At 39.9% G+C, this 24,009-nt stretch overlaps 1 protein-coding gene across 1 annotated transcript in view; it reads left to right on the forward strand.

The window, feature by feature from the left end:
* The first annotated feature begins 507 nt into the window (after positions 1–507).
* Positions 508–24,009, forward strand: part of SMG1 (SMG1 nonsense mediated mRNA decay associated PI3K related kinase) — a 57,621-nt gene continuing 34,119 nt past the window's right edge. Inside the window, exons 1-13 of the mRNA XM_062503849.1 lie at positions 508–596; positions 9,414–9,577; positions 12,523–12,678; positions 15,222–15,358; positions 17,587–17,645; positions 18,276–18,489; positions 19,240–19,365; positions 19,459–19,531; positions 20,178–20,275; positions 21,736–21,909; positions 22,874–23,098; positions 23,204–23,305; positions 23,723–23,992. Of these exons, the coding sequence (XP_062359833.1) occupies positions 508–596; positions 9,414–9,577; positions 12,523–12,678; positions 15,222–15,358; positions 17,587–17,645; positions 18,276–18,489; positions 19,240–19,365; positions 19,459–19,531; positions 20,178–20,275; positions 21,736–21,909; positions 22,874–23,098; positions 23,204–23,305; positions 23,723–23,992 (1,887 nt within the window). The remainder of the gene's footprint in view (positions 597–9,413; positions 9,578–12,522; positions 12,679–15,221; positions 15,359–17,586; positions 17,646–18,275; positions 18,490–19,239; positions 19,366–19,458; positions 19,532–20,177; positions 20,276–21,735; positions 21,910–22,873; positions 23,099–23,203; positions 23,306–23,722; positions 23,993–24,009) is intronic.

The following is a 24,009-nucleotide window of genomic DNA, read 5'->3' on the forward strand; positions in this document are numbered from 1 at the left end:
CCATCCCTTCACCCTGGTGGCGTTGGGACGCCCTGGCCGCCCTCTCGCACAGGCTCCCCGGGCAGCTGAGGGTCTGTCACCGACTCCCCCGCAGGGCCGGCACCTGACGCCCCTCTCACCGCCCGGGTCGGCGCCGCCGCCGGCCGGCCGCTCCCGGGGGAGTCGCTGGCGGCGAGCAGCGGGGACCCCCCCCGGGCGGGGATCCCGTCCCGCGGCTGCCGGAGGCGGAGCCGCCGCCCCCGCGCCCCGTGCCCGCCCTCCCGGCGTGCCCCGCGGAGGGGCGGGCGGCTCATGTCCGCCATCCCGGCGTGCCGCGCGCCCGGGCAGCAGCCGGAGCAGCCGCGGCGGCCGCGTCCCCTCCCTGCGCTGTGAGACAGCAGCACCGCCTGCGGAGCGCGAGTGAGGAGCCGCCGCCCGCGCCTCTCCCCCCGCGTCCTCCTGCTCCTGCTGCTCCTCCGCCCTGTCCCGCGCCGCTGCCCGGCCGGCCATGCCGTCTCGGGCAAGGTAATGAGCCGCAGAGCCCCGGGGTCTCGGCTGAGCGGCACCGGCAGCAGGCAGCACTACCACCCGCGGGGCTGGAATGACTGGCAACCCAGGTGGGCAGGGCTGGGGCCGGGGGCGCGGGGTCGGGGCTGTGGGAGCGGGGCGGGCGGCTCGGCCGGGCCCCGCCGCCGGGCCTGGGGCAGCGGGGCGGCGGCGGATCCACTTCCTGGCGGCCGGGCCTAGCGCGGGAGGGCGGGCGGGCCCAGGCGGCGGGACGGGGCCGCGTCTGCCGGCGCTCGGCGGGGTGGGAGCGCGCCGAGCTCCCCCCGGAGCCCGCTCCCGCGGCCTGTAACGCGGGCGGCCGGTGGCCGGTGTGGGGCTGCGGGCAGCGCGTCCCTCCCTGGTGGCCGCGGGGGAGCGGGTGTGGGCTCGGGTCCCGTATCTTCAGCCTGTTTTTCAGCTGGAACACAGCCAGGGAAGAACTGAGGCTGCAGGAGTACTCGTAGTTTTTTTGAGGGTTAGCATCGTACTATATATGTTTATTTTGTTGGATTTTTTATTTATTTTTTTTTTTTTAAATCTGAGGAGAATAGTTATTCTATATAAGCTCACACCCAAGCCTACTTAAAATGTGTTGTAAGGCTTTGGATGTGTTTGCATCTGGCACTTTTTAGTGAAATTCAGACTCTGTTGACTTTTGTAAGATGTAGAGAGGTTATTTCAAGTCTTAATTATTTCTAATGTATCTCATGCCAATGTATTTGCTTTATTGCTCAGCTTTGCTGTTTTCAGCATCAGAATTGTAATGTAGAAATCCTAAATAAACTTGGAGTTTAATAGATGTTTTAAAAAATACGTGGATTTGAGGCTTTTTAAAAGTGTTTTTGGAAGTTTAACACAACATGGGTCACTACTTACAAACTTTCTAGTAGAGAACAGAGTGACACATGCTTGGGAATATATTTACTGACAGGTGATGGTCCCAGTCTCATTCAGTTTGGACTAGAAAAACTGGGTGGATGTGAAGGTCGCTTTAACATTTATTGTGAAAGAAGCTTTCATTTTGCTTTTGCTTGAACAGCCAGCAGCGCAGCCTTTATGGCCAGTGCTTGAGGCTGTTCAATTCTTAATGATGTATGGACCATGGTTATTTAAATTCTAATTTATTCTGTGATTGAAATCCTTGGTCACATAGTTTACTGTTTTTTTCCTCACTCAACTTATGAACCTCATTGGTGACATTTTCTTAGAGCATCTAGGGTTTTTTTGGGAGAGAATTGAGAAGACTGGTCTCTTACTCCTTACCTACTTCTTCACTTCTGTTTTCTGGGCTGCAGTCTGTATTTCTGGGCCCTAACTTGTGACCTTTCCACCTGGAAAAAATTGGATGTGTCTTTGCAGTGGATGACTTCTGTAAATGCATTTTGGTTGGATATATGAATTTGTCATGAGTTCTATCTTTTAATCTAAAAAATGCATCTTATGAGGGTTGGGAAGCTGATTTTATCCAATGTAGTATTGCCTGCAGGGATTCAGTAGTGTTAGGAGTGAAAGTAAGAATGTAGCTGCAGAAATGTTTTCCTGGTAATAAGGCAGGTTTAAGAAGTTACCTGCATGTGTGGTTCTGGTGTATTCCCTGTAGTCTCGTGCCTCTTTAGCTCTCCAGTACAGCTGTGTGACCTGGGTTGCTACAATAAGTGTCCACAAAGTCACAGCAGTGCCAAAGCTCTGAGAGCACCAGAGAAAGTGTGGCAGCCTAAGAGAGCCTCAGCATGGATAGGGCTGTTTCCATCTGTTTCCATCACACTGTGTGATCAAGAGCTTCTGCTAAGAAGAACCCAACACCTCTACACTGTCCTGACACTTTTCAGAATTTATCTTTATCCTTTCCTTTAAATATTACTTTTTTTAATGGTGGGGGCTACCAGGAATCAGAAACATTCACACAGTCCCAAACGCAGCACATTTTCATTTGCATGCAGTGCTCCATTTTTTAACATGTCAGAAAGTTTGATGATGGGAAACCCGAGTCTACACTATGAATTTAAGGATAGTGCAGAGATTAAATCAGTCTGATTGTGTTAACTGATTTTTAAAAGTGATTAACATGCACGGTTGAAAGGAGATCTGTTACATAAAATTGACAGTCTGTCTTTCTTTCATAATTTGAAATACGATCTTGGACAAACCCCACAACACAAAAATAGCCACATACTCTTTCCTTCCCCTTTCTGCTGGCTGTTAGTTTCATTTACTTCAGGTGATACTGCCGGTAAATGCTTTCTTGCAGGGCGTGGAAGAGGTGAAGGAAGTGGCCCAAGTAGGGAAAGCCGTAGTAACTGTAGTTGTTACAAGTTCCTAAAGGCAAAAAAAGGAACTGCTAATACATGGGTGTACCATCAGATGGATTGTTTTCAAATGCACCTTTTTTTGTGTGTAAAAGTGATTAGATTGATTTTCATTAGTAGGTCCAGATTCCTCTTGGTTTTTAGTAATGCTAATCAGCACTGGGGCTTGTGGTGAAGAGAATGTGAAACTGAAAGTTGGATTGCAGAGTTTTTTTTAAGGAAAAGTAATTTTTAATTAAAGTTAGATTTTTTTTTTGTGTGTGTGTGGATGCAGTCATACATCAGATGCAAATGGACTGCTGTTCTAGCAGTGTGTGTGTACAGATAGAGCTGTCTGTTTGTTACAGAGGGAGAAGTTGTCCTGATGTATAGAGGCATATTAGTTTGTGCACTGCCATGTACCAGACTCAATTAATAGCAACTCAAAAACTTTGTAGGCAGATGTTGGATGGATGTGACAGAGAACAGTGAAGGGTTTTTTAAGAAGGCTTGATAAGATCTTGTTACCCCTTCTCCTAATCTTTGCAGCTGTCTAGACCTTTGCTTCTTGCTTCCTTTTCTTGTTGTTTAACAGATCTCACTGCATTTTCCCTGTTACAACTCTGGGGCAAAAAAAAAAACATTTCACTGCTCAGTCCTTGTGTGTGAAGAGAGTTAATTTGTTAGCATGCTGAGGGCTAATTAAGTACTGCCCTTTGGGAGGAAATGCAGGAGTGTGAGTGCAGGGTAGCAGGTTAGCAAGAGCAGAATGCACCATGGCATTCTTAGGTGAAAATGTGAAAAGGAAGGTAAGATTTTAATTAACAGCACCTCTCTCTCTCCTATCATAAAGGTAGGTTAGCAGGGGATGATGTGAAAAAGTGTAAAAAAAAAATCTTTCACCTCTGAGCAAATTTCCAGAAGTGTCCTATTAGGTTTTAGTACTGAAGTAATGAAAATGGTGTATGTCCTCCTCCTGTAACGTAAGTCAGTGTTATGGGTTACTAATTTCTGTTAGCATGGTGCTTGCCAGACCAAGTTACTGCCTGGTCCTCATGGATCTAGACTTGATGAGGCAGGACAGTAAAATATGGTCTCCTTCCAGGTGTCTTGTGACCTAAGCAGGAGAGCATATTGTCTGGAAGTTTGTAACTGAGGACAAGTAAGTACCCTGACTTTAATTCAGACAGATTGGGAGATATTGGCAGGGAGCAAGGAAACCTATTAGACCAAATGGCCCAGGAAAGTGCTGTTCAGAGCAATGCTTTTCAAATGGCTGTGAAGGGCAGAGGCATGTCTTTTGCAGAAAGCAAGCACTCGCTGTGGAAATTGTCTGATCATAATGCTGGATCCAGGCAGTGAATGACAAACAGGTGATAGCAGGTGCTGTGTAGAAGGAAAGTTGAAACAGAGACTTTCTTTTGTGCTTGCATGTACAACAAGGTACCTGTAAAATGTTTATTAGAAATAGGCTGAAACCTTGGTTTGCACAGGTGAGAAACCTGTAAGTTGGCAACGTAGAGGTGTTTGAGGATATTGCTGTGATCACCTAAGAACGGGTGTGGAGTCACATAGGGTGAAAGTGGGTAAGACTTCTGTCTCTTCAGGAGTAGCTTAGAGAGAGGAGACCAAGGACAGATTGGAAGGGAGAGAGAAAAGTAGTCAGTGATGTTGAAGGCAGCTTAAAGAATGAGACGTAGGATCAGTTGTAAGGTGCCATTGTGAAAACATCAATGGAAACCTTGGGTAGAGATTCAAAGGACTGCATGTGGGAGATGCTGAACAGAAATGGTTTCAGTTCTGGAGCTGCAGCCATAACTCTTGATCTCCTTTTCCATTTGTGTTAAACATGCTGATAAGCTTGGGGAGGTGTGAGATCAAAGAGATTTTTGGGGTTTTGGTGTAATGGAGGAGCTGAAATTTGTAGTGTAAAAACCTTTGTTTTTAATGTGAAGACAGAGCAGAATGAGATGTGAGAAAAATTAAAGAAAATGGAAGTGTGTCAATGGGAAGCAGAAGAAACTTGGAGTGCAGATCATTTTCCATACAAGAGCAGTCATACTAAATCAAACCAAGGGTCTAGCTAGCCTAGCATCCTGTACCCCAAAATGTCTGTTGGAATGTACCTGTGGAAAAAGAGGAGGATGTGTATATGTGATACCTTTCCCTGTCATTCCCTTCTAATAATGCCCATTGTGGAACAGAATGAAACTGGTGAGCTACTGTCTAAGCAGGGAGTAACACAGAATCAAGAAGTGATTTAAAATGCTACTGTGATGGCAGGAAGATGTCCAGCAATGAAGATTGCAGAACTGCAGTAGGAAGATAGTTAATTAGTTATTTAATGAATGGAAAACACAGCCACTTGTATTTTCTCAACACAGGAGAAGAAGCAAAAGTAGGCTTTGGGGTGGGCTCAGCCAGGCTGTGGCTTGACAGGCTGGACCAAGTGATGAGAAGATCATGGCAGAAGGAAGCTCTGCATGCCAGCAGCAGAACAGTCAAAAACATAGTGGAAAGCTGTTAATTTGGGTGAATGCAGTGACTCTTACGTCTTAAATATTTTACTGATAAAGAATTCCAGTAATGAAGAATTTATCTGCGTTAGAGCAAATAAACTTGGTAAGTAGAGAAAATAAGCAACTAAAATCAACTGACTTGAACAGTAATAGAGCTCACACAGTAGAGTTGTCTTGGAGTAAATCTTTCATGTAGGTCCTGTACTTGGAAATAAAATCAAATAGAGTAATTAAGTGACTTTTGTCTCAAAATAATGTCCATATGGCAGGGTTGAGGGTTGTTCTGTAAAAGCTGCACATAATGAATAGTATACACCAGATTATGGCAAGTTTCTTGGACAAAAATTCTTAAGGCTTCCATGTAACTAAAGTAACAATATCTTTTTGATTAATCTATTTTTCTTTTTTTCTAGATAAAGATTTTGGTTTTTAAACTGGCTGCTCTCAGCCATGCTCTCTTCAGTCAGACAAATTGGCTAGTCAAATAATACTCATACTTTTGATGGAATGAGATAGACTTATTTTTGAAACACCTGTTTCCTTTTGTATGCCAAAAGAAAATACGCAGTCTTTTTGGAGAGGGAGGACACACTAGTGGCCATTTCTGCTTATTTAGGTGCGTGAACTATTTTCTTTTTTTTGATGGCCCAAAGGCAGGTTTAAAATCACCCTGCAGAAAACTGAATGCTCTATCTTCTGTTTGAATGGTATTGCTAAAACAGTGTCTGCAGCCAGTTGGTGGTGATGGGCAATCTTCCACCAGAACCAGACACAGATGAAAACTCTCAGGTGAGCTCTTGAAGTACTTTGCTTAGTCTCAATCTGTGAGCTTTTCAGGTAGAAGTAATACAGTGTGGTCTCTCATAAAGTGCCAAAAAGCTTTGGAAGCTACAGTATAAGCTAATCATAGTCATGTTCATCCTTGCAATTTCCCATTTTGACTTTGTCTAGTACAGCATTTGTATTTTTACTGCTGTTTACCTGTTGCTAACATTGTACATTGGGACTCTCTTAATATATGGTGTTTGTTAGGTCTGTGGCAGTGTCAATGTATATAACTTAAATTTGTTGTTACGTTAGATAATACTGAGCATTAGGTCTGTCATGTAACCTGCCACCTGCTAGGTGCAATTTAAGTGGAAATACCACCATGTGAGCAGGAACGGTGCCCTCCTGAAATGCAGGGATGAGCTGAGGTAACCAGCAGTACAGTTCTGCCCATTGCCCAGTGGAATGGCTGGAGGGAGGCTGAAAAAGTAATTATTTGTAAGAATTTGGCAAGTATCTGAACACAGAGTGCCTGCCTCTGAGTTCTGAGGAGCTGTCTTTCAAAATCATAACCACATCCTGACATGAGAAATGGTGTCTTTCAGAAATGGATTTGGAAATTCAGTGTCTTTGCCTGTGTAGGCTGTGAGTGTGCACAGCAGTGCCCACGTGTCTGGGTTCCTGGGTCAGGGAGCACAGGGGCAGGTGACATGTGCTGGGGTCACAGCCCCAGCTCTTGATGAGCCCATGCCCCAAGTTCCCAGAGTGGTGTTGTAGGAGCCTACAGAACAGCTCTGAAATTCCCTTCCCACCTAAAAGTGGTGTGTGTCACTGGGCAGCTGGAAGTGCACAGGTCCATCAGGTCTTTGGCTGCTTCTGCTGTGCATCTCCTGGTGAGCTCCTTCCCATCTGAAATCCTCTTTCCAAGCAATATGGGCCATAGCAGTCAGCTGGGTCACAGGACATCAGAATCTTTCTAGGATATTTTTTGTCTCTGATACATAAAGATACCCAGGAGTTTCTATCCTATCTAAGCAACACATTTATTATAGTTGAAACAATGTTGTTAAGTGGGCATTATTGTCTCTTAAATTGATATATCGGACAACAGTTACTGAAATTTGACTTGCCTTTTACTTGGTGATAAAGTGTGAGGAGGTTAGCTTGCAGATAGTTGTTCCAGAAGCCAGAATGAAGTGAGTGTGTGGGTTTTCCCTGGGAAACAATAGGCTCATGTATTTTACCACAATGGAAGATTTTACAAAGCATTCAAAGGATGTCCTGTGGGACGTGGGGTTAGCTGAGAACATGTGGAGCCCTTCACTTGATAGGGATACACAGAGCAGTGTTAAAAATTGTACATTTATTCAGCTTTTCTTCAGACACAGGAATTTCAGCCTTAATGGCTGACAATTGGAGATGATTCAGTTTACAGCACGTTGCCTTAAAAAAACCTATGCCCTTTGGGAAGGTAAATATAAGTACTTAAATTTGCCAGCTGAAAATTTGTCAGCCTGTTTCATTGGTAGGCAAACATAATTGTTCAAAGTCAGCTGGGAGGGAGCAGGGGTCAAATCTGGGGTCTCTGTGTAAGTCTGGAAATTTGCACATGATTTGGGCACATTTAAAGTTGATACCATGTGAAGGGACAGTGTAGAACTTACCTGTTCAGCATAGCTTAGGTGAATAATGATGGCATGATTGTATAAAGATTTTTACAATCCTAAATAACTGTCATGAATAAGAGTAGCATACCCTATTTTTTAAATAGTCCAAGAAAGTGCCCAACAAAGCAGTAGATGTGATGGCACAGTGAATACTGAATGAGGAAAAGTGTCTTGCTGTCTGTGTCTAAAAATGAACTTGCTTTCTGTGCAAAAGGGAATAATACCTGCCAAGCAAATCTAATATCAGCTTGCACTGTGAGAACAGGGAAAAAACATAATTTTCTTATTGTTCCAATTTGATAATATAATGTCTTTTAACATTCTCAGAAGAATAAAACATGTCTCTAATTTCAGTTGGTTTTGCAAGTGTCAGGGCTCATGGTGTTCCTCTTCCACTTGTACTGAAGCCGAGCTGTACTGGACACTAGGAGGCCTTTAGTACTGCTTAAGCAACAACTGCTTATCAAAAAGCTTACCTGTGTTTTTCCCTTTTGGCCTTGAGATGTATTTTACTCCATTTTCCCCAAATTTGTCTACTGATTCTAATCAGAGCGTTCTCTTGAAAAAGAAAAATTAAAGACTTTTTCTTTAAAAGCATGTGGTGTTTATCCTTAACACAAATTGTAGTTAATTTACAGGAATGATCTGTCCTCTTTTTTGTTAAATTATCAAAGGAGCTATCCAAAACTAAGCAAAAATAGTAGCTCATTAGAGTTTGTGTAGGGAAAACTTGCTGTAAATAATCTGAATAATCTGATTCCAAATACACTTGAACTGAGCAAAATTCTGCTGATTCTCCCTTTGGATGGGTATTGCTTTATTTGTTTTAATGTCAACCCCCCATCATTGCATGTAAGAGTGCATTTGAAGTGATTGGTTGTGTTTACATTCTGAAGTCTCATGCACACAAGTTTTTTAAAGTCCTGTATTTTTTAAAATTAAACCACTTATAGGGAGAAGAGTTGATTTTGTAATTTTAATATTTTTTTCTTAAAAGTTTTGTCTGGGCTATATCAGTTTTCTGATGAGAGTGGTTTAAACCTAATGCAGATTTTTTTTTAACTTGCCTTTCTGCAGACTTTTACACTGAACGTTCACAGCTCCTAATTTACCTTTCAGCTTTTTCACAGTAAAGCCTGCTTCACTGCTTTGCAGTTGTTATTTGTAAAACCTTAGGATGTGATTTTTGGGCTAATCATCAGTTACATTCTTCCATCTAATAAGAGGGTTTATGAAGGCCCGTGGCAGATTACATAACTATTCATCTGTGATTAGTGATGACTTTCACAAGTAGTAGGCACTGTATCATCCAACTTCGGTACATACCTGGACCTAGTTGCATTTTATTTGTCACCACTGGAAAGTAATTTTTACCTTGTATAGACATCCAACTGAAAGGAGACTTGAGAAGGACGTCTGAAAAGGCACTGGCACACTAGAATGCATTTCCTTTGCATGTTGCTGTGATAATTAGTCAGTTGCCATCCCAGTGTGAATTTAAGGTCACTTTTTAAGCAACAGGTTAGACAACTTTTTTGACACAGGGAAACACATTTGGGATTGTCATTTAAATATGTTGCATTTGTAAGTGAATGTGAATCGCACTCCTGTTATATCCCTACATAAAAAAAATATTTTTCTCTTTGTAGAACTGACAGTGCATCAGCTGACCAGGACAATTTAAAATATTCTTCATCCAGAGATCGGGGCAGTTCTGCCTCCTATGGATTACAACCCTCAAATTCAGCTGTGGTGTCTCGGCAAAGACATGATGATATCAGAGTCCACACTGACATACAGAATGAAGAAAAAGGTACACAGATTGCTTTTCATGTATGCTTATAAGGGGACAGTTAGAGAAAGGCAGTAAATTGAAACGGTGGAGAAAATTTTATTTTGATTTTTCTTTTCCCCTCCCCCCCAGAAAAGGCAGCAAACTGATTTGTCACAGTATCACTGTTTTGGGAGATCTGTCGGGGATGAAAGCAATGTTGTGGTTGATACGAATACTGAGAAAAATATGCAGTTCTTTTAGGAGAAGAATGCAAGAGAAGACTTGATGCATTAACAGAATAAGTAATTTTTTCTGAAGAATAGTATTCTGGATGTTTCTGGTCTTCAGGCTGCAGTTTCTTCCTGAATAGTCTCCAGTACTTCTGGTATTGGATTAAACAGGCTACTAGACTGATCTATTGCCTGTTGTAGCTTTACTGCACCAAACTAGAATCTTTGTTTAGTAATCAGATCTATATTTTTATCATTAATGGCACTTTCTACTTTCATATACCTCAGTCTGACTTCATATAAATGATGTGATGTGTGATTCATACTTTTTTACTGGTTTTGGTAGTTTTTTTAAATTATTATTTTTAGCACTGAAATGCTATCTCTAGAAAATAGCTAGAGAGTCAGAGTAATGTCTTTTCTGTATTTGTGAAAAATCTATATTCTGATTATTTTCTTTCTTTAATTGCCAAATACAGATAGCAAATTGGGGGATTTCTTACTTGCAGAGTGAGTTTTAGACTATGTAAATCCTCAGGCAGGCCAGACTCAAAAAATATCTCTCAGGAACAGTAGTGTGGGAGTTTTTGTTCAGCAACCTAAAAAGTATTTGAACTTGTTCCATTTCTCTAGCCTGTAACTGACTGTAAATAATTGCTGTATCTTAGGAGAAGTTACAGCTGGATGCAAATTAATTTTTTTATAAGTCAAAGGTAGTGTTAGTAGGTGGCAGAAGCATGAAGCATGTGTATTGGTATAGCTTGAGAACCTTAAGATGGGTTTTACTTCAGTAGAGAAACTGCTTAGAAAGGGGGTGTATTTGTCTGTCTGCTGATATGGGATGTTGTACTGTGTTTAACACAGACTGGCATAGGAGGTTGTTCTTATAATTTGAAGGGTGCTAGTATTTAAAGAATGTACTGACAGTGCAGTGAAATAGTAAGTCTTGGACAAATTCAGAAAGGTAGTTTGTGAAGTTGCTGGGAAAGCACCATTTGAGAAGAAAAATGTTCCTGGCTCTCTCTCCAGTACTGTGTCTTGCAGGGCATGTCTCTGCTAGCTCAGCACTTTGTGCTATTCTGTTCAGGTGTGACTTGAAAAAAGGTGATTAGGATATTCTAACTATAAAACCAAGTTCCTGGTATCTCTAGTTCATTTTTATTATTGGAGGAATTTGTGAGCTTACAGATGCAGAATAGTTTTCGTTTACTAAGATTTTTCAATTCATCAGTTGGAGTCTGCCAGCATGGAATTTTCATTTGAGATTTTCTGTCCTGGCTTCCATACAGCCCCTACCTACCTCTCTCCAGTTTCTGGTGTTGATAATAAAAATTGCTTACAAATTGAGACTACCTGGAAGTTTTTCATGTTTGAAAACCTCCAAGGATGTGACTCTTATATTCAGGCTCAAATGCATTAATTGTTGTTTGAAGTTGCTTCCTTCATAGGACAGTATTGGTTTGTTCTGGCAAAATAATGTCAAGGTGGCATGCTTGCTAGTTTATGTTTAAAAACGAAGCTGTAAAAAAAAATTGTTGTAAATCTACATAGACACAAACAGTCTTTACTGTAATTGTAGTTAACTAATTACAAGTGAGACTTTGCACAGGGTTTTCTGTAATGGTAGGGTAGCCCCATGTGTATATGAATGCACAAATGTATACTGGTAGTTAATATCTGCTTTTTATCAAAAGTTTTGCCTTAAAGAAGCATTCTTTACATCTACTAAGATCCAGGTTCACCTCAGCATTTGAACTTATTCTTTTATCACTCCTTTAGTCTCAGTAGGAAGCCTCTTACAGGGAGCCAGCTCTCCTTTTCCCCAGACCTTTCACACATTGAACCAGGTGGACTTGTGGAAATCTCTTTTCTGAAAGAAATCTTGCATATTTTTTGTTGTTCTGAGTTTAATTGTTTAATTTTATGAGTTGATTCTTTCCTGCCTTTGACAGGGAAGGCACTTTAGAAATCTTCCTTGGAAGTGAGCTCTAGTACCTTGAAGGATTGGGCAGGCTCAGGGGATAGTTTCACTTCTCTACAGTATTGAGGGGAAGAACCTGCCCCTCAGAGTGGTGTGGCAGGCTGGCAAATTTCCAGTCTCAACATTTGAGTATGTTTATTCTTGTGGATCTAGGAGTAAGATCAATTTAATTACTCAAAATGATGCTTTTATTTTGATTTTATGTTGTTACCAAAGCTGTAGCTTAAGTGGGAGAATGTAGGATTGAGTTTAATTACGGATAATACCAATATTAGTGAAAATATTGACCTTTTTATGTTTAAGGAGATATTTGTCTTTTCAAAAACTCTTTTCTTTGGCCATTTTACTTAGTCTGTGTGGTAGATTCATAGCAAAAACAGGATGGAGATTTCATGTGCATAAGGAGCAAGTAAGTGAAAGTATCTAACCACGTGTACTAGTAGTTTCACCTTGTATTTTACAAAGTCTTTCATGTCAAAGTAATAATAAGAAAATGTGAAATGCAACAAAATTGATGTTAAACTTCATGGCAATAGCGATTTTTTTTTTTCATTTGCTTCAAAAACCAGACAGATGAGATTCTAAATCTGTGACCTGGAAACTTAAGGGATATAACAAAACATTGATGCATGTGGAAGTGAAAAAGGAAGCTAAAGAAGGTGGTGGAGCATAGAGATGCTAATTTGCATATGAATTGAATAACTCACAACTCACCACCCTGCTAAATATGTGGTCTGTGAACCTGTTTTAATGTCACATTGGTTTGTCCACAGGTGGCTACAGTGTCAATGGAGGATCTGGGGAAAATACTTATGGTCGGAAGTCGTTGGGGCAAGAGCTGAGAGTTAACAATGTGACCAATCCTGATTTTACCAGTGTTCCGCATGGGAATCGTGCTTTAGCCACAAAAGACATGAGGAAATCACAGGGTAAGGACATGACTGATTTTCAGGAAGAGGGTATCTCTTTTGGCAACATTTCTTGTGTTCAGAATAGGAAAAGAAGTTCGCTATGGTTAGGCAGTCTGTATGGGTTTTATTTTTTGTGATATATGGTTAGATGGTGTTGATGTAAACCTGGTTTTATTGTTTTGTCATCTTCTTTTACTGTTCCTTGTGCTGAGGCTTCCTCCGTTGGTTTGGCAGATCTCTCAACTACCTGTCTTAGGCTGTCAGTCTTTTAATTTCCTTTAAATGGCTTTTGAACCCTTACTTAGGTTAGCCAGATTTGGCAAAAACATCTCTAAGAAAGACAACTTGTTTTGGATTTGTTGCAAATTGATGCCTGAGTAAAAAGTCGGTAATTAATGGGCCGTAGTGTGGGAAGAGCAGCAATGGTTGGGAGCAGCTCAGCCATTCCCTGTTCTCCCTGGGCTGCAGGACAGGCAGTGATCACATCCTGCCTGCTCAGTCACTGTGTGTGTCCTCCTGGGCCTGCCAGTGCTAGTGCTCCCTCTTGCTCAGCTGAGGAATAGAGGCCAGGGAGGAGCTGCAAGCATCCTAAGAATGTGGGCAAGGTCTTGGGAGATGCAGCAAGAGCAAATTTGGAGTTTCAAGAGGGTGCAGGAATGCTGGGCTTGTGTTTTTGAGGAAGAAGGCTTTACTCTTCCCACTATTTGAGGTTTGAGTCATAGTTTTAAAAAAAGCAGAAAGAAGTTATTCCAAGCATTTTTGAATGAAAATAGAAACTTTGACTAAGCACTGTCACTTATTGCATCACTTAGTATAAGTAGTAGTTGAGCTGCTGGTAAAACCTGCATACTTTATGCCAGGCACGTTATAAACATGAGGACACTCTGTTTCTTCTCAAGGTTTAATATTTCAGAAGAGGAAAAAAAAATGTTCAGTGTGCTTTGCAAGTGGAAGAACTGAGGTGTAATTGGTGACATGACTGTTTAAAAAATGTGATTTTAGGAATAGGTTAAACTCAGACTTGGTAATCCCATTTTTATATCTACGTAGAAGAAGTAGAAAACTCTTCAAATAAAAAGAACTGTCTGCCAGTACTCAATAATAGTTAATTCAGACTGTTCTCTTGGGTAGGTGAGTATCTTTTTAATCCTTAAAAGGATAGGATATATAATTTTTGGATGACTGAAGTTGCTGCCTATGACTTATATGTTTTCTCTCCTTGAGATGTCAGATTTCAAGAGTTTCTCCTTTTGAACTTGGCTGTCTTTGATTGTTGTAGGTTTCAGGAAATCATTTTGGTTTTTCGTGTCTGCTTTAAAATACAATGGGATTATGTTGCAACAGGATTTTGGGTTTTAAATTCTTCGATGTTTTCTTGGTAGTATATTTATTAAACAATTTTAAAAAATAGTCTTCTGTGGGTTAGCATGTGGCTGAGACCTTGCTGAATTTTCACAAAGTGGATGTCACAGGTGTCTGTTAACTAGTGCTTTGATTAGTGTAGCTTCAGTCACATTCTTAGTGCTTTTTGGTTGTTTATTTTTTTTTTTCTTCAAGTTGTGATTGTGACTTGACAATTAGCTGACACTCTTGGGGAGTAATGGCAATGTAGATTAGCTATTAACTGAATAAAGACAAAGCTGCTTTAGTCACATCAGATGACTGATGTCTAGCAGAGCAGAGCAAAAAGCTGTCTGTAGCTGTCTTGGATTTTCTCACTAAAGTCATGTTGACTAAGAAAACCTCATCATGTTCCATGAATCCTCTGATTTGAAACCACCACCATGAAACATCTAATGTTAAATTTATTGAAATAAATTTTGTTTCCTTTCTAGAGATGAGGGAAATTAATTATTTGTATTAATTCATAGGTAATTTGTCCCTAAAGTGTGTAAGCTGCATTGTGACCCTTCTCTGGTCTTGTGTGTTATTGGCCAAGTTTAATGAAGTGCTTTCTTAGGAAGGTGTTCATTCTCCCCCATTATGATCTCCTTAAGTGAACAGCCAGGTCCCTCTTCACACTGAGGGACTTTGTTCCTCAACAATGGAAGAGCAGATCTATTTTCCTTTTTGAAGCAGAGCCCTGCTACCTATCAGAAAGAAAATATTATTTCTTTGTAGTTGCTTGAACTTAAATCTGGTTCTTTGCTTCAGGAAGCAGCTTGTTTCTTCCATAAGGCTTTCTCAAAATATTATTTGTTGAATTAGTTTTGTTTATTCAATCAGAAGTCTAAGTTAATCTTACCCCATGCCATTTTTTTTTAGTCCCATTTATGTAGAAGGGAACTAAGTGCAGGTTTTTATGTAGAAATAAGACAGTTCTGCTTAGTTCTGAATGAGTTCAAAACAGGTACTGGGCTATTCATATGAAGAAATGAAAGATTTCAATAGCTAAATTAGATTTTACATTTAATTTTTTATGGAAGGTTAAAACACTCAGGATTTATTTTTGTTTTCTCAAATGACTGTTATCACTTACTGATTTCACACATGCATGTATTGGACAATACAGGTACTGTTGTTAACTGCTGTAGGAAAAAAGAAATAATTGTGTTTTTCAGAGCGACCGTTGTCTTATTCTGACGAGTCTCGACTGTCAAATCTTCTTCGGAGGATTACTCGGGAAGACGACAGAGACCGAAGACTGGCTACTGTAAAGCAACTGAAAGAATTCATTCAGCAACCAGAAAACAAACTGGTCAGTAAGTCTTCCTTTTCCATAGCATTGGGTATTTCTTGATTTATAAAACTGTGGTTTTCAAATATGAATATTGGATATGTCCGCAAGGATTATCTTGTATACGAAGAATTTCATTCCACAAAAAAGGAGAGTGTATTCCTGGATTGTCTGTCTTGTTTCCATAGTTCAGGAAATGTTTTATGGGAATGTATTGCATTAAACCAAATTGCTGAATGCCTGAACTGTAGGAATTAACATGGCATTCGTGTGGCTTTCTTTGCACTTAGGAATAGCCTCTGGATCCCTCAGAAAGCAGGCAGAGGGAAAGGGAAGTAAAGTGCTGTTGCCTTGTTCAAGAACTTTGTAAATTAAAAATGCACAGGTGTTTAGTCTTTAGTCATCTTAGAGCTACTCAGCTTTCCAACTAAACATCTCTATGTGGATTCCCTTCCATGAGAAGAGAACTAAGTAAATCTTTGTCTTCATTACGTCGTTAGGATTTTTGGTGGTTTGCTGAAGTCTCTAATGTCCTCAAGTGATTTTTAAGCATGTGGGGATGGGAAGTATCCCACTGTGGGTATCAATTTTTAACGTTACGTGTTTTGAAATCAAATACTAAGAGCATATTGTCTGATACATCTCCCCCACTGTTTTGGAAAGCTTCAGAGTTCTCCAAGTACTGAAAAAGCAGGAAGTGCTGGTTTAATATCCTGACACTCATTTCCAAGCACTTCTCTGATACTTTAGCGATGGGATCTGTGTCTATCCTTATTTATAAGAAATTGGTTTATTTTCTCATTGTATGTTAAGTGACCAGTGATAATTGTGCTCTTTTCCAAAGGACATGAGACTGGAATATGGGGAGTATTCTAGTCTGTGCATCTAGGTGTAAGCAGCCCCTGTGCAAGCCTAGTTAACTCTTCAGCTTTCCTCTTGTTTCTACAAGGGTTTAGGAAGTAAATGCTTTCCACAGTTATTCTGAGGTTGTTTTTTTTCAGTTACTTCCATTATTCTCCATGATGTTTTCTGCGCTTCAAAATTTTGTTTTGTAACTGCTTTTTATTTAGATTTATTGGTATCTCAGAATGTACTGAAATTGCTATTCTTATGTCTAACTCAGCAATGACAAACTTTGTTAGTGGTCAGAATATTAAAAGTCTGTCAATGAGAAACTTCTGGTGAAGTTTCTCTGACTCACTAATGAGAATAAGATCAGATGTCAAGTGATACCAAGGCCAAAACTTCATAATGGATGGTGTTAAACCTAGTGGTACTTCCTGCAAGCCTTGGCACTACTTAGTGTAGTTTAACTGAGTTCTTTACATCTTCAGGGTTGAAATAAGAGTTCAAAGTAAAGTAGTAGAAGTCAGTAGACACTTGTCATCTAATGGAGTCCTGCTGTAGCTTCTCAATTATATAGATGCCTTTTCCTTTTTAGCCTCTCTCTCAGGTACCAGACGTTTTCAAAATGCCCTTAGGAGTTCTGAGGGGTCAAGTGTGTGGATCTCTGTCCCTCCATCCTCAAAAGCATGATGTTGCTCAAAACTAATCACAAAAACTGGGTGCCCTCCACTGTTTTAAAGAGGAATGTCTTTCTGAAGAAAAGAGAATAAACCTTTTTATTAACTTGTCAAGAAAAGTTCCTGTTGATATGTTATGCAATTGCAGCTAATGTGTGATTTTTTTTTTTTTTTAAATCAGATCACTAGTATGGCAGGGGTTTAGTGCATATTAGGAAAATATGTTTTTCTGGTTATGTTTACTGAGAAGCACTGGTTCATCAATAATGCTTCATCACCAAAATTGTATTCCATTTTACTGAAATGCAGGGTTGCCCAAGTAGAAACTTTTATATTTCAGATTGTGTTCCATTAAATTTTCCAGTGATAGAATTTATTTATTAGTATTACAGATTTGGTCTTTAGTGGATGCTACGCATCAGCTGTGTGATGTCTTCCATGGTGACGTAATGTTATCAGCAAGAACTAAACTTGGAACAGACCTTGCTAGCAGGCTGCCAGTATTTTCATGGCTACTGCAAATAAATATCAAATACAACATCTAGGATAATATTGCAGTGTTGTTTAATATAGTTCATGCTAGTCTGCAGTGGCCATGGATAATGGCATTTTCTTGGCAAGGAGAACTGGCAGTGTTGTCTTTAATGTGGGTATAAACAGGTCCTATTGTGGAGGCAGTATTGGGCAATTACTGTGCTTATGCCTTTTATCTATCTTATATTACAGGTACTCGTTAAACAACTGGATAATATCCTGACTGCCATTCATGATGTGCTCAATGAAAGGTAAGCTGGAAAAAAGGTGTAAAGGGGAAAAATAATGACAGCATTGGGTTTGAAAGAGAAAGGGGAAAGGTTGAGAGAAATTTATCTGCTTGTTTTGAATGGGTGTCCCATTGCAGGTGCAGAATGAAATTAGGGGGGAGTAAAGACTCTTAGGCAGACCAACAACACTGTTGGGCTGTCCAGAGTACACCTCCCTTGGAGAGAATGTGAAGGCACAAGTGTGGCTTTGATGCTGTAGGTAGTGTGGAGTCTGTCTCGGGTGTGTTCAGTCAGCTGCTGTGGTGGTGTAGCTTCCAAAATGAGTAAGTTTTTTACAAAAAACTCATTTGCATCCAGTGTATATAGAGGATGCTGAGGTTTGTGTGGGCTTAGGACTATTCCTATTGAATAGTGTGTTGCAAGTAGAGCAGCACGTTTGCATACTTTGATTCAAGTTGACTTACTCCGTAGAAATAATATTCCTTAAAATTTTATTTTGGCTTCACCACTGCTGCCGTTAAGTAGGAGAGAAGCAGCTTCATTTCTGCATATATTTTCTTTTGTTTTAGAAAATGTTTTATTTTGTTCATGCTTCTGTTCTGCTGTCATGACTGGAGATCCCAAGTTATTTTTTTCTCTCCAAAAATACAGTAGCAAATTGCTTCAGGAATTGAGACAGGAAGGAGCTTGCTGTCTTGGCCTTCTTTGTGCTTCTCTGAGCTATGAGGCTGAGAAGATCTTTAAATGGATTTTTAGCAAATTCAGTTCATCCACAAAAGATGAAGTTAAACTTCTTTATTTGTGTGCAACCTATAAAGCACTAGAGACTGTAGGAGAAAAGAAAGCGTTTTCATCTTTAATGCAGGTAAGACTACAAGTTAAAACATGATTATTAATGATTTTCTGAGTCTAATGCTTGAATGAACTTTTTAAATTGGAATGAACAGCAATGCTATATTGAGATAAGAAGTAAATATTATGATTGGGAGGGAACTTTGACTGGGTTTCTTGGATTCTGGTTACATTAGGAAAGAATGACAAGTCTTTGTAGGGTGATATATATGTTGATGCAACTTCCTAGTATTTATGCCAGATCCAAGAAGAATCTTGTTGAGACCAAAAAGAGTTCTTAAGTAGAGTGGTACACAAAATCCAACCTTTTGATTGTTTTGTGCTTACCTCCTATATACAATTTCTAACTTGTGGAATTGTGGATCTGAGGAGGAGTAGGATGTGTGCAGACAAGATGAGGTCCTCTTGTCCAAGTTTTTGGTTTCTTATTTTGAGTGTAGAACAGCTGTGGCCAGGTCTGTGCTCCAGTTTATTAGTTACTTTACAGAGCAAAAATCCTTTAGCACGAGAAATAGGACTTAAAACAACTCACAGTTGTTCTGTGGCTAAAGAACTAAAGGAAAAGTGTTCACTGGCTCTGCCTGTATCAAGCAAATGCCCCCTTGAAGTGATTATTTTCATGCAGTGTATGTGATACTTTTTACATTTTGTTCCTGTAGAAGGAGTAGAGTTTTGTTGATTGAATCAAAGTAGTTTGTTGGAATGTGTTCTCTCTCATGTTTTAATTAAGTGAAATGTCTGGTGGCTTTGCTTTACTTTTCAGCTTGTAATGACCAGCCTGCAGTCCATCCTAGAAAATGTTGATACACCAGAGTTACTGTGCAAGTGTGTCAAGTGCATCCTTTTGGTGTCTAGATGCTACCCACACATTTTCAGCACCAATTTTAGGGTAAGTTTCTTTGTGATTTGTCTTTTCTTTCTACAACAGAAATGTTGGTGCAGCAAATTGGATAATGACTCTGTTTTCACAATTGCTTTCCAGGACACAGTGGACATACTGGTTGGGTGGCACATAGATCACACTCAGAAACCTTCTTTGACACAACAGGTCTCTGGTAAGTGTGGCCAGAGTAGCTCCTGGAGAGTCTCAGAGCCTGCTCTGGCTTGCAGATGTTGGGGGTTACTTACATGAGTTTAGTTCTACTAGCATGGAAGTTGACATAGAATTAAACTGAGTTGCTGGCTGCAGAGCAAGGTACTTTGTTCCTAACTTTTTAGTGAATTGGCATTTGCCATTTTATGCTAATTCTAGAAAAATGAGATGCTTTATTCAGGGTGCAATTTTAGAACAATCTTCAATAAATTTATAAGTCTTAGTATATCCTCTGTGAAGGGATTTATTTTTTCCTAAGTACTTTCAGAAGATCTTTGTGGTAAAGATACTATACTGGCATTAAAAAAATGGGGAAAGTTTTTCCAATAGCTTTATTAGTTTCCTTGTCAGTATTCACAGCAAGTTTATTATGTTTCTTGTGTCATAGTCCTAGATTGTATCCTTGGTGTTTAACTGCTGTGGGGCAGAGCTGAACTGTAAAATCATTTTCGCAAAAGGACAGAGGAGGGAGATACAATTTATTTTAGAAACACTTATTGTTAGTATTTTCATGTAGATGACCTCTGCTGACCTTAGTTCAGCAACTTTTCCCTTAGCAATATGCAACTAAAATTTAATGATTGTATTAACTGGCTTGGTATTTACAGGATGGCTGCAGAGCTTGGAACCCTTTTGGGTGGCTGATCTAACTTTTTCTACCACACTCTTGGGTCAATTTTTGGAAGATATGGAAGCTTACGCTGAGGTAAACAAGACTTTATGGTATATACCAGAGTTAACTGTTACTGTTTCTTAATAAATCCTCAGCTGTGATTTTTATGACTTTATTACTTTTGTAGAAAGTAAAATTACATGGCTTTCCTGGGGAAAAGAGAACCAAATTATGGAGTAATACTTTAGTCAGGTACAATGACCAACTGCACAAATACTCATGAACTATTTAATTAGTATCACAACCAGGTCTTTAGCCATTGTTGATTGAGAATATCATGTTGTAATAAAGCTATGAACAACTGACCCCACAGGAATGCCTTTATTTTTAAAGAGCTGATGTGAAGACAATTAATGGTCTTTCTTTGGTGTTTTTTTCAATTGTCTAGCCTCAGTGTGTTTCAGAACTAATAACTGTTAGGGGGAGAGAGGAAGTCTTAATAGTTCAAAAGACTAATGATAAATCTAGCTTTTTAAAATAAAACAGTGGATTATAATGTGCAGGAAACAGTGCAGCAGGAACTGATGGAAAACTAGATTATATTCAATTAATGTACTTCACTGTAACTTTTTAACCTTTGCTTAGTTCACAGGGCCTAGAGTTTATCTGATGCTATCATTAAAGGAGGAGCTTTGGGATTGAGGGGGAGTGCTGTGTTCGAAGGTGTATGTGCTCAGACTTACAGGCAGATTATGCAGGTCCTATAGGTAAAATTGCACTTGGAGCATAATTTGTTTCACTCAAAGCAGAATCAGTAATTTGGTCAGTGCCCTTCTCTGTACACCAGGACCTTTGCTGGGACAGCTTTAGGATTCACAGGGCAGAGCAGTAAATCACTGCTTATCAAGCTGGCTGCTGCTCTGGTCAATGTGTGTATTCTTAGTCACTGAAGAGTTTTAAGATAATGTGTGCTAACATGGAGGAGGTGCTTCCAGCCAGTGTGTTTATCTCACAGTGGGGTAGACCAAGGCTACAGCTCTGCTAATGAGATCAGCACTTCTGGGAATGTTCCCAGGCACTGGTGCCAGCTGGCCTGGAGTAGTCTGTTAGTGAACTCTTGGTCTCCAGATCAACATAGTTTGCATGTGTCATGGGAATGGCCAGTCAAATATCTCGACTCCAGTTTGGGCATGGGAATTTTTTTGGAAGAGCGGTAAAGTGCGCAGACAACTTTTAACAGTGCAGCAATACAGATGGTCATGTTCCAGAGACCAGGAACTTCATAAGCCTCAGGTTTAATTTACAAGATACAATCTGAGTACTTTCTCAGTGGCTAAACTCATTGGCACTCCATGACTTCTCATTTTCTTTGTGTGCCTATATCCCACTTCGTATGTGTGCGTAACGAAGAGATCTTGGGTAAATACATCTATAATTGGTTTGTACGGTTTAATGTCTGGTAAAGAGATGAAGTATTTTCAACCTCACATTTTGATATTTTACCCACGTGTAAGTTAATGATGTGTGTGGTATGTAAACCTTGTGTGCTGCAGGACCTCAGCCACGTGGCTTCTGGGGAGTCTGTAGATGAGGACATTCCTCCTCCTTCGGTGTCGCTGCCCAAGCTGGCCGCACTGCTGCGGGTGTTCAGCACTGTGGTGAGGAGCATTGGGGAGCGCTTCAGCCCCATCAGAGGACCACCAATTACAGAAGCTTATGTAACTGATGTAAGAGCTCCATTTGCTTTGGTTTTCTTTGTTGCTCATCTGTTTTGTCACCATATAGCAATGCAACTGAGTGAGTTTATTTGGGTTTTATGAATGCTACATTAATATGTATATTGTCAGTTTTGAGTAAATCTGTTTGTTCCAAGAAATATGCTATAATTTTATTAAATCTATATCGTGGTAGTGGCACATGAGAATCGTATCAGCAGGTAACTGTTTTAGGCATTTTAACTTCATGTAGCTGGGTTTGCTTGGTATCTTCAAAACCATATTACTGTTTATGCAGATAACTATGCCACTATAGAAACTCAAATTCTAAGTATGAGTTTGATTTTATAAAATGTGATGGTTTTTATTCCTGTTGAAATTGTGTCTATTAAATCTGATAGCAAACTTCTCTAGCTCTATAATATAGGACAGCGTAAACTCAGAATAAATATGTAATATGCTAAAGAGCTGCTATAGTTCTGTAACAGGTGAGGAGATTAGATCAAAATACCTGCAGTCAAAGTCTTGTGGTTGCTGGATGACCTGCAGCTGGAATTTATGCCCTTGCAGAATTTTTCGAGGGACACAACTTCTTGGGTAAACAAGTGAATGGATTTCCCAGTGTAAGACAAGAGAGTTATGTAACTTCTGTCCTAATCTGCAGAGGATTTTTATGACAAGAGCTCAAGAAACGTGTCTGTCTTTTGCAAGGGGAGTTCTGTTGACGTTTGTTGGAACTGAACAGAAGTGTGAATAATGAACTTAGGTTTTGCAGGTCTCTAACTGAACTGGGAATCAAGCAGTTGAAAGGGTTTTTTCTTGCACTTCTGAACTGTAATGCCAAGATGAAATTATTCAGAATAGAGTTGACCAAGCTGCAGAGTAGGTGATGGGACAGGATATCAAATGGGTGTGAATGCAATTAAATAGTACCTTTTTAATGGAGTTTAACTCAGTTGTATTTTTAATTTTGCAGGTTCTGTACAGAGTAATGAGATGTGTGACTGCAGCAAACCAAGTGTTCTTTTCTGAAGCTGTGCTTACAGCTGCCAATGAGTGTGTTGGGGTTTTACTTGGCAGCCTGGATCCCAGTATGACCATACACTGCGACATGGTTATCACCTATGGATTAGATCAAATGGAAAATTGTCAGACTTGTGGCACTGACTATGTCATTTCAGTCCTGAATCTATTGACACTGGTTTGTACATGCTTTTATCGTTGTGGGGGACTAGAAAAACAGTATTTTTGATTAATCATTAGTAAAAATTCAGGTAAAGTTACTTATTTTGTTTTTTATCCTCAGATTGTTGAACAAATAAATACAAAACTACCATCATCATTTGTAGAGAAGTTATTTATACCAGAGTCTAAACTACTTGTTCTTCGTTATCATAAGGAGAAAGAGGTAAGACTAAGTAACTTCTACAGGTGTATTCCACAGCCTTCATACACTACCTAGAAGATATTAAACTGTAGAACTTAGCTCATCGCATATGATTTTTAGTCTAACTGAATATCTGAAACTTCTGGAAAGGCAGGTATAGGTGCTACTTGGTTTTGGCATTTGGATTTGATAAAATATTGGTAAGTTTGCCATCATTCAAGGTGGAGAAGTTCTTAGTTCATCTGGCTTTGATACTCAGTGTGTTAGATGGATGTCCCAGGCAATAATTAGTAGATTCTGTAAGTTAGAGGTATGGAAAACTGAAGGAATGTGTATCAGACTAAGCTATTCATAGATAGTGATTTTAAATTCTTTGCTGCTGATCGTTATATTTTATGATTTGTTCTAATCAGTTATTGCTGTAATTATGTTCTCAAGGTTGTTGCAGCAGCCCTTGCTGTATACCAAGCTGTATTGAGCCTGAAGAACATTCCTGTTCTGGAGACTGCTTACAGGTTGATTCTAGGAGAAATGACCTGTGCTTTAAATAGTCTTCTCCATAGTTTACATCTTCCTGAGGCCTGTTCAGAAATCCAGCATGACTCTTTCAAGAAGCTCATATCCAGTGTGGATAATGCCAAGTTTGTTGTTATATTTGACCTCAGTGCTCTAAGTACTATTGGAAATGCTAAAAACTCGTTAATTGGGGTGAGTAAAAACTCAGA

The sequence above is a fragment of the Cinclus cinclus genome, chromosome 16 (assembly GCF_963662255.1).
Source record: "Cinclus cinclus chromosome 16, bCinCin1.1, whole genome shotgun sequence".
In the NCBI taxonomy this organism is placed as follows: domain Eukaryota; kingdom Metazoa; phylum Chordata; class Aves; order Passeriformes; family Cinclidae; genus Cinclus; species Cinclus cinclus.